This window comes from Oncorhynchus mykiss, chromosome 19 (genome assembly GCF_013265735.2).
Source record: "Oncorhynchus mykiss isolate Arlee chromosome 19, USDA_OmykA_1.1, whole genome shotgun sequence".
NCBI classification, from domain to species: domain Eukaryota; kingdom Metazoa; phylum Chordata; class Actinopteri; order Salmoniformes; family Salmonidae; genus Oncorhynchus; species Oncorhynchus mykiss.
Genome location: NC_048583.1, coordinates 64,189,550 through 64,201,991, shown reverse-complemented (window position 1 = coordinate 64,201,991; position 12,442 = coordinate 64,189,550). Strand labels below are relative to the sequence as shown.

General features: G+C 50.1%; 1 protein-coding gene across 2 annotated transcripts; it reads right to left on the bottom strand.

The window, feature by feature from the left end:
* Positions 1-257: 257 nt before the first annotated feature.
* Positions 258-8,483, bottom strand: ccdc177 (coiled-coil domain containing 177). 2 transcript variants are annotated; one of them, XM_036955381.1, is made up of 2 exons: positions 8,388-8,483; positions 258-6,787 (listed from the first exon to the last, which is right to left on the bottom strand). In XM_036955381.1, exons 1-2 carry the CDS (start codon positions 8,421-8,423, stop codon positions 3,476-3,478), a joined length of 3,348 nt encoding a protein of 1,115 aa, XP_036811276.1. In that variant the 5' UTR covers positions 8,424-8,483; the 3' UTR covers positions 258-3,475. The 2 variants fall into 2 exon arrangements, with proteins under 2 accessions (XP_036811276.1, XP_036811277.1); XM_036955382.1 differs by lacking the exon at positions 8,388-8,483 and adding an exon at positions 7,615-8,018.
* Between the last annotated feature and the right edge of the window lie 3,959 nt (positions 8,484-12,442).

Here is a 12,442-nt window from a genome sequence, read left to right as displayed (position 1 = left end):
CACTATGATGATACACCAAATGATGACCACCAATCAGACACCATTATGATGACACACCAAATGATGACCACCAATCAGAGAGCACTATGATGACACACCAAATGATGACCACCAATCAGAGAGCACTATGATGACACACCAAATGATGACCACCAATCAGAGAGCACTATGATGATACACCAAATGATGACCACCAATCAGAGAGCACTATGATGACACACCAAATGATGACCACCAATCAGAGAGCACTATGATGACACACCAAATGATGACCACCAATCAGACACCATTATGATGACACACCAAATGATGACCACCAATCAGAGAGCACTATGATGACACACCAAATGATGACCACCAATCAGACACCATGTGTTGGATGGATCCTTTTAGACCTCTTCTAATGCCTCTTAAGGGAAAAGAAATCCAAAATAATCAGATTACGTTACTGAGTTTGGGTAATCCAAAAGTAGATTTTGCACAGGTAGCTTGCAACTGTAACGAATTACATTTACAAAGTAACCTGTCCAACCCTGGCTATAGCCAAGCACATGGTAACCAGTAGTAACCAGCAATCCAGGGTAGTAACCAGTAGTTAACAGCAGTAACTAGTAACCAGTAGATACCAGTAGTCCAGGGTAGTCAGTAGTTACCAGGAACCAGTAGTCCAGGGTAGTAACCAGTAGTTACCAGTAGTCCAGGCTAGACAGTAGTTACCAGTAGTCCAGGCTAGACAGTAGTTACCAGTAATCCAGGGTAGTCAGTAGTTACCAGGAACCAGTAGTCCAAGGTAGTAACCAGTAGTCCAGGGAAGTCAGTAGTTATCACTAACCAGTAGTCCCGGGTAGTAACCAGCAGTCCAGGGAAGTCAGTAGTTACCAGGAACCAGTAGGCCGGGGTAGTAACCAGTAGTTGCCAGTAGTTGAGGGTAGTCAGTAGTTACCAGGAACCAGTAGTCCTCGGTAGTAACCAGGAGTTACCAGTAGTCCAGGGTAGTCAGTAGCTACCAGGAACCAGTAATCCAGGGTAGTCAGTAGTTACCAGGAACCAGTAGTCCCAGGTAGTAACCAGGAGTTACCAGGAACCAGTAGTCCAGGGTAGTAACCAGTAGTTACCAGTAGTCCAGGGTATTAACTAGTAGTAACCAGTAGTTACCAGTAGTCCAGGGTATTAACTAGTAGTAACCAGTAGTTACCAGTAGTCCAGGGTAGTCAGTAGTTACCAGGAACCAGTAATCCCGGGTAGTAACCAGTAGTCCAGGGTAGTCAGTAGTTACCAGGAACCAGTAGTCCAGGGTAGTAACCAGTAGTTACCAGTAGTCCAGGCTAGACAGTAGTTACCAGTAGTCCAGGCTAGACAGTAGTTACCAGTAGTCCAGGGTAGTCAGTAGTTACCAGGAACCAGTAATCCCGGGTAGTAACCAGTAGTCCAGGGTAGTCAGTATTTACCAGGAACCAGTAGTCCAGGGTATTAACTAGTAGTAACCAGTAGTTACCAGTAGTCCAGGGTATTAACTAGTAGTAACCAGTAGTTACCAGTAGTCCAGGGTAGTCAGTAGTTACCAGGAACCAGTAGTCCAGGGTAGTAACCAGTAGTTACCAGTAGTCCAGGCTAGACAGTAGTTACCAGTAGTCCAGGGTAGTCAGTAGTTACAAGGAACCAGTAGTCCAGGGTAGTAACCAGTAGTTACCAGTAGTCCAGGCTAGACAGTAGTTACCAGTAGTCCAGGCTAGAAAGTAGTTACCAGTAGTCCAGGGTAGTCAGTAGTTACCAGGAACCAGTAGTCCAGGCTAGACAGTAGTTACCAGTAGTCCAGGCTAGAAAGTAGTTACCAGTAGTCCAGGGTAGTCAGTAGTTACCAGGAACCAGTAATCCCGGGTAGTAACCAGTAGTCCAGGGTAGTCAGTATTTACCAGGAACCAGTAGTCCAGGGTAGTAACCAGTAGTTACCAGTAGTCCAGGGTAGTCAGTAGTTACCAGGAACCAGTAATCCCGGGTAGTAACCAGTAGTACAGGGTAGTCAGTAGTTACCAGGAACCAGTAGTCCCGGGTAGTAACCAGTAGTTACCAGTAGTCCAGGGTAGTCAGTAGTTACAAGGAACCAGTAGTCCAGGGTAGTAACCAGTAGTTACCAGTAGTCCAGGGTATTAACTAGTAGTAACCAGTAGTTACCAGTAGTCCAGGGTATTAACTAGTAGTAACCAGTAGTTACCAGTAGTCCAGCGTAGTCAGTAGTTACCAGGAACCAGTAGTCCAGGGTAGTAACCAGTAGTTACCAGTAGTCCAGGGTATTAACTAGTAGTAACCAGTAGTTACCAGTAGTCCAGCGTAGTCAGTAGTTACCAGGAACAAGTAGTCCCAGGTAGTAACCAGCAGTTACCAGTAGTCCAGGGCATTAACTAGTCGTAACCAGTAGTCCCGGGTAGTAACCAGTAGTTACCAGTAGTCAAGGGTAGTCAGTAGTTACCACTAACCAGTAGTCCCGGGTAGTAACCATTAGTTACCAGTAGTTGAGGGTAGTCAGTAGTTACAAGGAACCAGTGGTCCAGGGTAGTCAGTAGTTACCAGGAACCAGTAGTCCAGGGAAGTCAATAGTTACCAGGAACCAGTAGACCTGGGTAGTAACCAGCAGTTGCCAGTAGTTGAGGGTAGTCAGTAGTTACCAGGAACCAGTAGTCCTGGGTAGTAACCAGTAGTTACCAGTAGTCCAGGGTAGTCAGTAGTTATCACTAACCAGTAGTCCCGGGTAGTAACCAGTAGTTACCAGTAGTCAAGGGTAGTCAGTAGTTACCAGGAACCAGTAGTCCCGGGTAGTAACCATTAGTTACCAGTAGTTGAGGCTAGTCAGTAGTTACCAGGAACCAGTAGTACAGGGTAGTCAGTAGTTACCAGGAACCAGTAGTCCAGGGTAGTAACCAGTAGTTACCAGTAGTCCAGGGTAGTCAGTAGTTACCAGGAACCAGTAGTCCAGGGTAGTCAGTAGTTACCAGGAACCAATAGTCCCGGGGTAGTAACCAGTAGTTACCAGGAACCAGTAGTCCAGGGTAGTAACCAGTAGTCCAGGGTAGTCAGTAGTTACCAGGAACCAGTAATCCCAGGTAGTAACCAGTAGTCCAGGGTAGTCAGTAGTTACCAGGAACCAGTAGTCCCGGGTAGTATCCAGTAGTTACCAGTAGTCCAGGGTAGTCAGTAGTTACCAGGAATCAGTAGTCCAGGGTAGTCAGTAGTTACCAGGAACCAGTAGTCCCGGGGTAGTAACCAGTAGTTACCAGGAACCAGTAGTCCAGGGTAGTAACCAGTAGTTACCAGTAGTCCAGGGTAGTCAGTAGTTACCAGGAACCAGTAATCCCGGGTAGTAACCAGTAGTCCAGGGTAGTCAGTAGTTACCAGGAACCAGTAGTCCAGGGTAGTAACTAGTAGTAACCAGTAGTTACCAGTAACCAGTAGTTCACCAGTAGCATGAAGTTGTGCCTCATCACTTGTCATCCAGGCTGGCTTTGAACTGGAACTGGGCCTCTAGATCCATCTTATCAAAGGTCCTCATGTTGGTCTCCTCCCTGACCCGGTCCCGTACGTGGAAGGAGGCGCGGGCGGTAGAGCGAGCGCTCTCCAGCACGGCTCTCTTCTCCCTGAAAATCTGCTCACTCTTCTCCAGCTTCCTCTCGATGGACTGGAGGAGCTCCATCCTCCTGGCTAGCTCTTCCCCTTCCACACGCTGTCTGTTGAGTCGTTGTAGTCTCTCCTTCTCCTGCCTGCTCTGTACTGCTCTCTGGGATTTCTCCTTGGCCCTCTCCTCTGCCACCAAAGCTGCCTGCTGGGCCCGTCTCTCTGCTTCCTTGGCCCGGGCCTCCACCTGCTGTTGCTGCTGTTTCTCCCTCTTCTCCGCAGACCTCCTTGCCTTCTGAATCTGCTGCTCCTCCCTCTTAGCCTTCTCCTTCAGCTCCTTGTCTCTCCTCTCTACGATCTGTTCATAGTTCTCCAGGGAACGGCTCAGCTTCTCCTCAGCAGCCTTCCGTGCATCCTCCCGCTCCTCCTCCTCTCTCCGGGCGATCTCCCTGATCAGGGCTGCGTGGCGCCTCCTCTCGGCCCGGTTCAGTCCCCGGCGCTCCTCATGGGCCTGGTGCTCCTTCTCCTGCTTCTTCAGCTCAGCAATGGTAAGTTTCTCCTTGAGGAGTAGCTGCTCCTGCTCCAGCACTGCAGCCCTGTCCTCCTCTAGAGCCTTGAGGTTCTGCTCCTGCTGTTCCTTCTTCTGTTTCTCCTCCCTGGCAGCCTGCTGGAGCCTCTGCTGCCTACTGCGCTCTTGCAGCTCTGCCAGCTCCCTCCACCGCTCCTCGCTCTCCGCCACCTGACGCAGCTTAGCGGCCGACGACTCTCTCTCCTGCTGGCTGAGCCGACGCTGGCGGTGGGACACCTGCGACTGCCACGCCCGCTGGCACTGCAGCACCGCCCGCTGCTTCTCCCGGTCCTCCCGCTCCCGCTGCAGGTCTCCCAGGCGCTTCTCGCTGTCCCACTGCAGGTGAGCCACGTAGCGCGTCTGGCTCATGATGTCCTCCTCCTGGTACCGAGCCAGCATCAGAGCAGCGATCTTTCTGTCCCGCTCCGGAACCGCCTTCAGCCCCCGCCGCCGCACCTCCTTGACGATACGCTCCACCTTCTGGGTGGTCTGGAGGGAGTGGCTGAGGTCCCCAAGGCTAAGGCTCCTCCCCATCAAGGAGTTGAAGGTGGCCAGGGTGCGGGCACGGGGGGAGGAGGACTTGGCCCAGGGGTCTCTGGGTCCATCCCAGCTGTAGGAGGAGGAGGCGCCGGACTCCTCTCCAGAGGAGGTGCAGGTGGTGGTGGAGGTGGTGGTAGAGGTGGAGATTGTATCCATCCTCCTTTGTAGGGACTCAAGGGAGTGGCTCTTCCCTCTGCCCTTTGGAGTGGACACAGGTTGGCCGTTGTGGTGAGGGAACGGCCCTCCTAGACCCCCTGTGATGCCATTGAGAGCTGCTGTAGTCGGGGTGACTGGGCTCTGCACGGAACTCTTGAAGATGGTGGATGTCATGGAGGTGGTTGTTCTGGGGAAAGAGGAAGGTTTGGAGGCTGATCTGGGGAAGGTGTTGGAGGCTTTCGGCGTGGTGGTGGTGGTGGTGGTGCTGCTGCTGCTGGGGGTCTTTCTGACCACTGGAGGTGGACCTGAGACAGGGCGGGGTGCCCTGGTTAGTTCTGAGGATTTAGTATGTTTAGCAGAACCAAAACCACAGTCCAGACCTTTAGATGATGAGGACGCAGAGCTGAATGAGCTGGTCTTAGAAGACTGCAGAGAGCTACTTTTAGCTAGAAGATTTGTACTAGTTTTATTAATGCTTGGACCTGGTGTTGTAGAAGCAGCTCTAGAGGCCTGTCCTGTACTACTGGGGGAAGGTTTAGATTTAGTAGGACTAGAGGCCACAGGGCCTGGTTTAGATAGCGGTGTTAAGCTGGATGTGACTGGTGCTCTGTGCTGTTCCTCTGTTGATGATGCAGCATGTCCGTTGACTGCAGCCTGAAGGATTCTCCTCTTATCTTCCCGTATGATCCTCTCTCTCTCCTCCCGGCATGCTCTCAGCTTGGCGTGCCTGTCCTTCTCATACACCTCAAACATGCCCGTCGCCACGCGCATGGACCGTCCCGGGGCCTCACGGGCGAAGTCTGACAACGGGCGCGACAAGATCTCCACGGGTTTGACCCCGCAGCGGGCGCAGGCCTCCAAGGAGCGGGGGCTGGTCAGGACATAACGGCTTCCCTCTGCCACCGGGGTGTCGAAGTTATATAGGTCCAGGTGCAGCTTGGGGCATGGTTTTCTGGGCTCTGGGTCGATGCTTGGAGGCTGGAGGTCTTGAGGTAGAGGGTTCAGAGCTTGGCTGCTGTTCGACAGGGGGGTTGCTGCCTCCAGACTGACCTGAGGGCTCTGTAGCTGGGTATGTGGAGTGGAAGGCTGGAAGTCTGGAGGGGCAAGGTGAGGAAGCTGAAGCTGCCTGTCCAGAGGGCCCTGAAGCTGGGGCTGGGTGTGTGGACTGGGAGGCTGGAAGTCTGGAGGGCCCTGAAGCTGGAGCTGGGTGTGTGGACTGGGAGGCTGGAAATCTGGAGGGCCCTGAAGCTGGGTGTGTGGACTGGGAGGCTGGAAGTCTGGAGGGCTTGGAGATTGAAGCTGCCTGTCCGGAGGGCCCTGAAGCTGGGGCTGGGTGTGTGGACTGGGAGGCTGGAAGTCTGGAAGGCCCTGAAGCTGGAGCTGGGTGTGTGGACTGGGAGGCTGGAAGTCTGGAGGGCTTGGAGAATGAAGCTGCCTGTCCTGAGGGCCCTGAAGCTGGGGCTGGTTGTTTGGACTGGGAGGACTGGCCTCCTGTGCAACAGGGGGAGGAGCTACCATCCTCTCCCCCAGCCCAGCAGAGTGTATGGGTGTGGTCTCTGCATCATTGCCACCCACACACTCGCCCTCCTCTGTTGCTTTCCCATCAGCCTGGTCTGGTAGTCTGGTGGGTGCAGAGGCCTGGTCTGGTAGTCTGGTGGGTACAGAGGCCTGGTCTGGTAGTCTGGTGGGTGCATAGGCCTGGTCTGGTAGTCTGGTGGGTGCAGAGGCCTGGTCTGGTAGTCTGGTGGGTGCAGAGGCCTGGTCTGGTAGTCTGGTGGGTGCAGAGGCCTGGTCTGGTAGTCTGGTGGGTGCAGAGGCCTGGTCTGGTAGTCTGGTGGGTGCAGAGGCCACCGGCAGGGCATCCATCTGTTTCTCCTTGGTCTGGTCCTCTGGCTCAGACGGGTCAACCATAGCTGGCTAATATTAGAACAAGAGAGGGAGGAGGGGGGGGGGGAGGGAATTAATGTAGAGGAATGGGGTGAATAGAAGACTTAAGCAAGCAGGATTATATCAGGCCATCTCTGTCCTACTCTGTCCAGGGCTTAATCTGTCTGTGTGTCTGTCTGTGTGTCTGTCTGTGTGTCTGTCTGTGTGGGTGAGGGAATATCTAGCACATATTTGACATGCGATGTATGCTGCTACCTGCTGTAGACATTCATACATGACTCACATTGGCTGATTATGTTCCTGTTGAGGCCCTTCTATCTTCAGGGGACTTTCATTAACCAACAAACAAGAAGTAATGGCATTATCCTACGATGATGGGGGAACCTATTCATTTATATGAATTATTTTACATGGCTATGAACAAGCACAGGATGCCTGCTGCATTGCACAAATCATACACCGCCTAACAGACTGACCCCTTGTTACAGGCAATTTTTTCCACATCCCAATTAAATGTGTATTACAGAGAATAGAATAGAGCTATATAATAAAAATAATAATAATTAAAGGTACTTTAAATAATACTATTTTATTACTTATTAATAAGTAATTCATAGGCCTACACACATCAAACATAGTGCATTACCATGTTAAAGCTGATATATTAGGCTATGTCTGCAGGCCTACGTCTACCAAAACAACTCCTGTCACATCGCATCAACAGATAATCAACACAGATGACACATCTCACCCCAAACCGAGATAGTCCCCCCCCCCCCCCCCCCCCCCATATTAAAACAATGATCATTCATATGTATACGCTATAACCTACTGACTGAAACAAAACCGTCACTAACCTGCCGCTTTAACGATTGTTTCCTAAACCGACGCTATCTAGTTCCAAATGAGTGCGTTTAGTCCCCTCCACACCCTGCATGCTACCAGGTGACGGAGGAGTTACTCTGTGCGCTGACAGACCCAGCGATGGAAGATCACAGACGTCACCGCGACCTCTGAGCGACGCGACACAGACGCCGTCTTTCTCCCTCTGTTACACAGGGCCGTTCTAGATGACACGACTCGATGCATGTCTTTCAACTCTTCGTGTTTACATTTATCTGCAGCTTCTATCTGTTTTTAACCGCAAATAGCTCGGCTATGTTCTGTGGGGGTCGGTCTTAGTCTCTGTGCTAGGCTGGTGTGCTCAGTCTCCACCTGCTGTTCTGCTCTGTCCCGCATCTCTCCATCCCTCCATCTCATCTCTTCATCCGCTACTACAGCCCCCGCCTGCTTCTGCTGCTGCTTGTGACAATATGGTAAAAAAAAAATATATATATTGTGCAATGGCACTGCAATGCAATCTCCCCTTCTCCCTTTGTCTGCTCATCTTACATTATAAAACGACAATATTATATTACTGCAATAATAGAATAATATTGGATTATTTCCAAAATATAGCAGTGTTGCATTTCGTATCTATTTTGCAACAATATACCTAAGGCCTATGTAGGCCATAGGAAGCCTATAATTGTAAACGATTGACCACTAGGATGTTTATACAATGTTACATTTCCTAGGCTTTAGTAGAAAACAAAATTCGAAAACAGTAGTTACCCAGTAACTCGCTTACCTTATTAAAGATCCCGAAAGCTTCCAAAAAATACATGTTTATTATTCAAGCTATTAATAGACAGGATGCTGTGTTCAACGTTCTAATTCTGTGTTATTTCATCCATCTGCAGCTAGCCATCTGCCATAGACAGTATATATCTGCCAGTGGGCTTCGGTGGGGGTGGCCAAGACTGCAATGAACCCATATAGCCACTAGGGGATGCTGTAAGCTCATTGTATTAGCTTTACAGCGCTGTAATTTACAGTGCCTTCAGAAATAATTAATACCCCTCGACTTATTCCACTTGTTACGTTACAGCCTGAATTCAACATGGATTAAATCACCCATCTACACACAATACCGCATAATGACAAAGTGAACAAAATATTTTTGGACATTTATGCAAATAAGATTTGCATAAATATTCACAGCCCTGAGTCAATTGTTTGTAGAAGTACCTTTGACAGTGATTACAGCTGTGAGTCTTTCTGGGTAAGTGTCTAAGAGCTTTCCACACCTGGATTGTGGCTGAGAAGGAAATGCCAGAGATATGGTCTGCCTTTTGGTACCTGTTGTCTATCATATTGGGAATGTCTTGTATATATTAGGGATTGATTGCTTTATATATTAAGGGTATGTGAGACAAGGGAGATGTACTGTACCTGTCCGTGGTTGTTTATTAGGAAAGGGGATTGTACTAATTATCTCATGTTTTCAAACAAACAACCATTTTGTCTGTCATTGTCTGTTGCTGCTACTATTACTGCCTAACCTGCCTAACCTCGCCTCCCACTTCGCTCTTCCCCCTTCCCTCTTCCTTCTTCCCTCTTCCCTCTTCCCTCTTCCCCATTCTCCCTTCCCTCTTCCCCCTTCCCCCGTCCCTCTTCCCCCTTCCCCCTTCCCCCGTCCCCCTTCCCCATTCTCCCTTCCCTCTTCCCCCTTCCCCCGTCCCTCTTCCCCCTTCCCCCGTCCCCCTTCCCCCTTCCCTCTTCCCCCTTCCCCCTTCCCCCGTCCCTCTTCCCCCTTCCCTCTTCCTTATATCCTCTTCCCCATTCTCCCTTCCCTCTTCCCCCTTCCTCTGTCCCTCTTCCCCCTTCCCCCGTCCCCCTTCCCCCTTCCCTCTTCCCCCTTCCCCCTTCCCCCGTCCCTCTTCCCCCTTCCCCCGTCCCTCTTCCCCATTCCCCCTTCCCCCGTCCCTCTTCCCCCTTCCCTCTTCCCCCTTCCCCCTTCCCCCATCCCTCTTCCCCCTTCCCTCTTCCCCCTTCCCACTTCCATCTTCCCCATTCCCCATTCCCCCTTCTCTCTTCCCTCTTCCACCTTCCCCCGTCCCTCTTCCCCCTTCCCCCTTCCCTCTTCCCCCTTCCCCCTTCCCTCTTCCCTCTTCCCCATTCCTCCTCCCCCTTCCCTCTTCCCCCTTCCCTCTTCCCCATTCCTCCTTCCCCATTCCTCCTCCCCCTTCCCTCTTCCCCCTTCCCTCTTCCCCATTCCTCCTTCCCCATTCCTCCTTCCCTATTCCTCCTTCCCCATTCCCTCTCTCCTATTCCTCCTTCCCCATTCCCTCTTCCCCATTCCTCCTTCCCTCTTCCCCATTCCCCCTTCCCTCTTCCCCTTTTCCCTCTCTCCTCTTCCCTCTTCCCCATTCCTCCTTCCCTATTCCTCCTCCCCCCTTCCCTCTTCCCCCTTCCCCCTTCCCTCTCTCCTCTTCCCTCTTCCCTCTTCCCCATTCCTCCTTCCCTATTCCCCCTCCCCCCTTCCCTCTTCCCCCTTCCCTCTTTCCCCTTCCCTCTTTCCCATTCCTCCTTCCCTATTCCTCCTTCCCCCTTCCCTCTTCCCCATTCCCTCTCTCCTCTTCCCTCTTCCCCATTCCTCCTTCCCTATTCCTCCTCCCCCCTTCCCTCTCTCCCCTTCCCTCTTTCCCATTCCTCCTCCACCTTCCCTCTTCCCCATTCCCTCTCTCCTCTTCCCTCTTCAAAAGGACCACAAGTTGTTAAGTTGAGTTGTCCCCTTCCCTCTTTCCCATTCCTCCTCCACCTTCCCTCTTCCCCATTCCCTCTCTCCTCTTCCCTCTTCAAAAGGAAATAAGTTGTTAAGCTTTATCGTGTTATCCTTGATGATTTTCTGAAATTGTGTGTGGAGGCTTCACCAGCTGGAGGGCCCTTTTCTTATTGGTATTTTAAAAATTGAATCAATCAATCAATTGTGCAACATTTGCCCATTATAATTTTCTAAATTCTTCAAGCTCTGTCAAATTGGTTGTTGATCATAGCTAGACAACCATTTTTAGGTCTTGTCATAGGTTTTCAAGTAGATTAAAGTCAAAACTGTAATTTAGCCACTCAGGAACATTCACTGTCTTCTCCAGTGTAGATTTGGCCTTGTGTTTAAGGTTATTGTCCTGCTGAAAGCTAAATTAATCTCTCAATGTCTGGTAGAAAGCAGGTATTGTGGAGTAACAGCAATGTTCTTTTCTCCTATCACAGCATTCAACTCTGTAACTGTTTTAAAGTCAACATTGGCCTCCTGGTGAAATCCCTGAGCAGTTTCCTTCCTCTCTGGCAACTGAGTTAGGAAGGACTTCTTTATCTTTGTAGTGACTGGGTTTATTGATACACCATTCAATGTGTAATTAATAACTTCACCATGCTCAAAGGGATATTCAATAAATCTGTGTTTGACATTCACTGCTCGACTAAGGGACCTTACGGAATGGAATCCCTTGCCACATGCGCAGAGCAGCTGGCTGAAGTGTTTACGCACATATTGAATCTCTCCCTATCCCAGTCTGCTGTCCCCACATGCTTCAAGATGTCCACCATTATTCCCGTACCCAAGAAAGCAATGGTAACTGAAGTAAATTACTATCGCCCCGTAGCACTCACTTCTGTCATCATGAAGTGCTTTGAGAGACTATTCAAGAATCACATCACCTTTTACCTTACCTGTCACCCTAGACTCACTTCAATTTGCATATTTGCACTGCCCTATCCCATCTGGACAAGAGGAATACCAATGTAAGAATGCTGTTCATTGATTACAGCTCAGCATTCAACACCAAAGTACCCTCCAAGCTCATCATTAACAACTCGGTCATAGACTTCCTGACGGGTCGCCCCCAGGTGGTGAAGGTAGGAAACATCACCTCCACTTCGCTAATCCTCAACACTGGGGCCCCACAAGCATGCGTTCTCAGCTCCCTCCTGTACTCCCTGTTCACCCATGACTGTATGGCCACGCGCACCTCCAACTCAATCATCAAGTTTGCAGACAACAGTTGTAGGCCTGATTACCAACAAAGATGAGGAGGTCATTGTTGGTAAGCCTACAAGGAGGAGGCGAGGGCCCTGGCAGAGTGGTTCCAGGAAAATAACCTATTCCCTCAATGTCAATAAAACGAAGAAGCTGAACTTGAAGGAAACAGCAGAGCGAGCCCCTGTCCACATCGACGGGACCGCAGTGGAGAAGGTGAAAAGCTTCAAGTACCTTGACATACACATCACCAACGATCTGAAATGGTCCACCCACACAGACAGTGTGGTGAAGAAGGCGCAACAGTGCCTCTTCAACCTCAGGAGGCTCAAGAAATTTGGCTTGTCACCTAAAACCCTCAAAAACTTTTACAGATGCACAATCGAGAGGATCCTGTCCAGACGGCGTACTTACTGACTCCAGACATTTCAGCTCGGCCTGTTCAACCCGCTATCATCCACAAGGCGAGGTCAGTACAGGTGCATCAAAGCTGAAAAACAGCTTCTATCTCAAGGCCATCAGACTGTTAAATAGCCATCACTAGCTGACAACTACCCGGTTACGCAACCCTGCACCTTAGAGGCCGCTGCCCTATACACAGTTGAAGTCGGAAGTTTACATACACTTAGGTTGGAGTCATTAAAACTTGTTTTTCAACCACTCCACATATTTCTTGTTAACTTTGTCAAGTCGGTTAAGACATCTACTTTGTGCATGACACAAGTAATTTTGCCAACAATTGTTTACAGACAGATTATTTCACTTATAATTTACTGTATCTCAATTCCAGAAGTTTACATATACTAAGTTGACTTTGCCTTTAAACA

What these genes read in the sequence shown, in the direction of transcription:
- ccdc177 (XM_036955381.1), bottom strand. Translation starts at nt 8,423, where the DNA reads ATGTATTTTTTGGAAGCTTTCGGGATCTTTAATAAG. An exon ending in CTTTCGGGATCTTTAATAAG is followed by an intron (nt 6,788 to 8,387) that starts GTAAGCGAGTTA and finishes TTCTAATATTAG; the next exon opens with CCAGCTATGGTTGACCCGTC.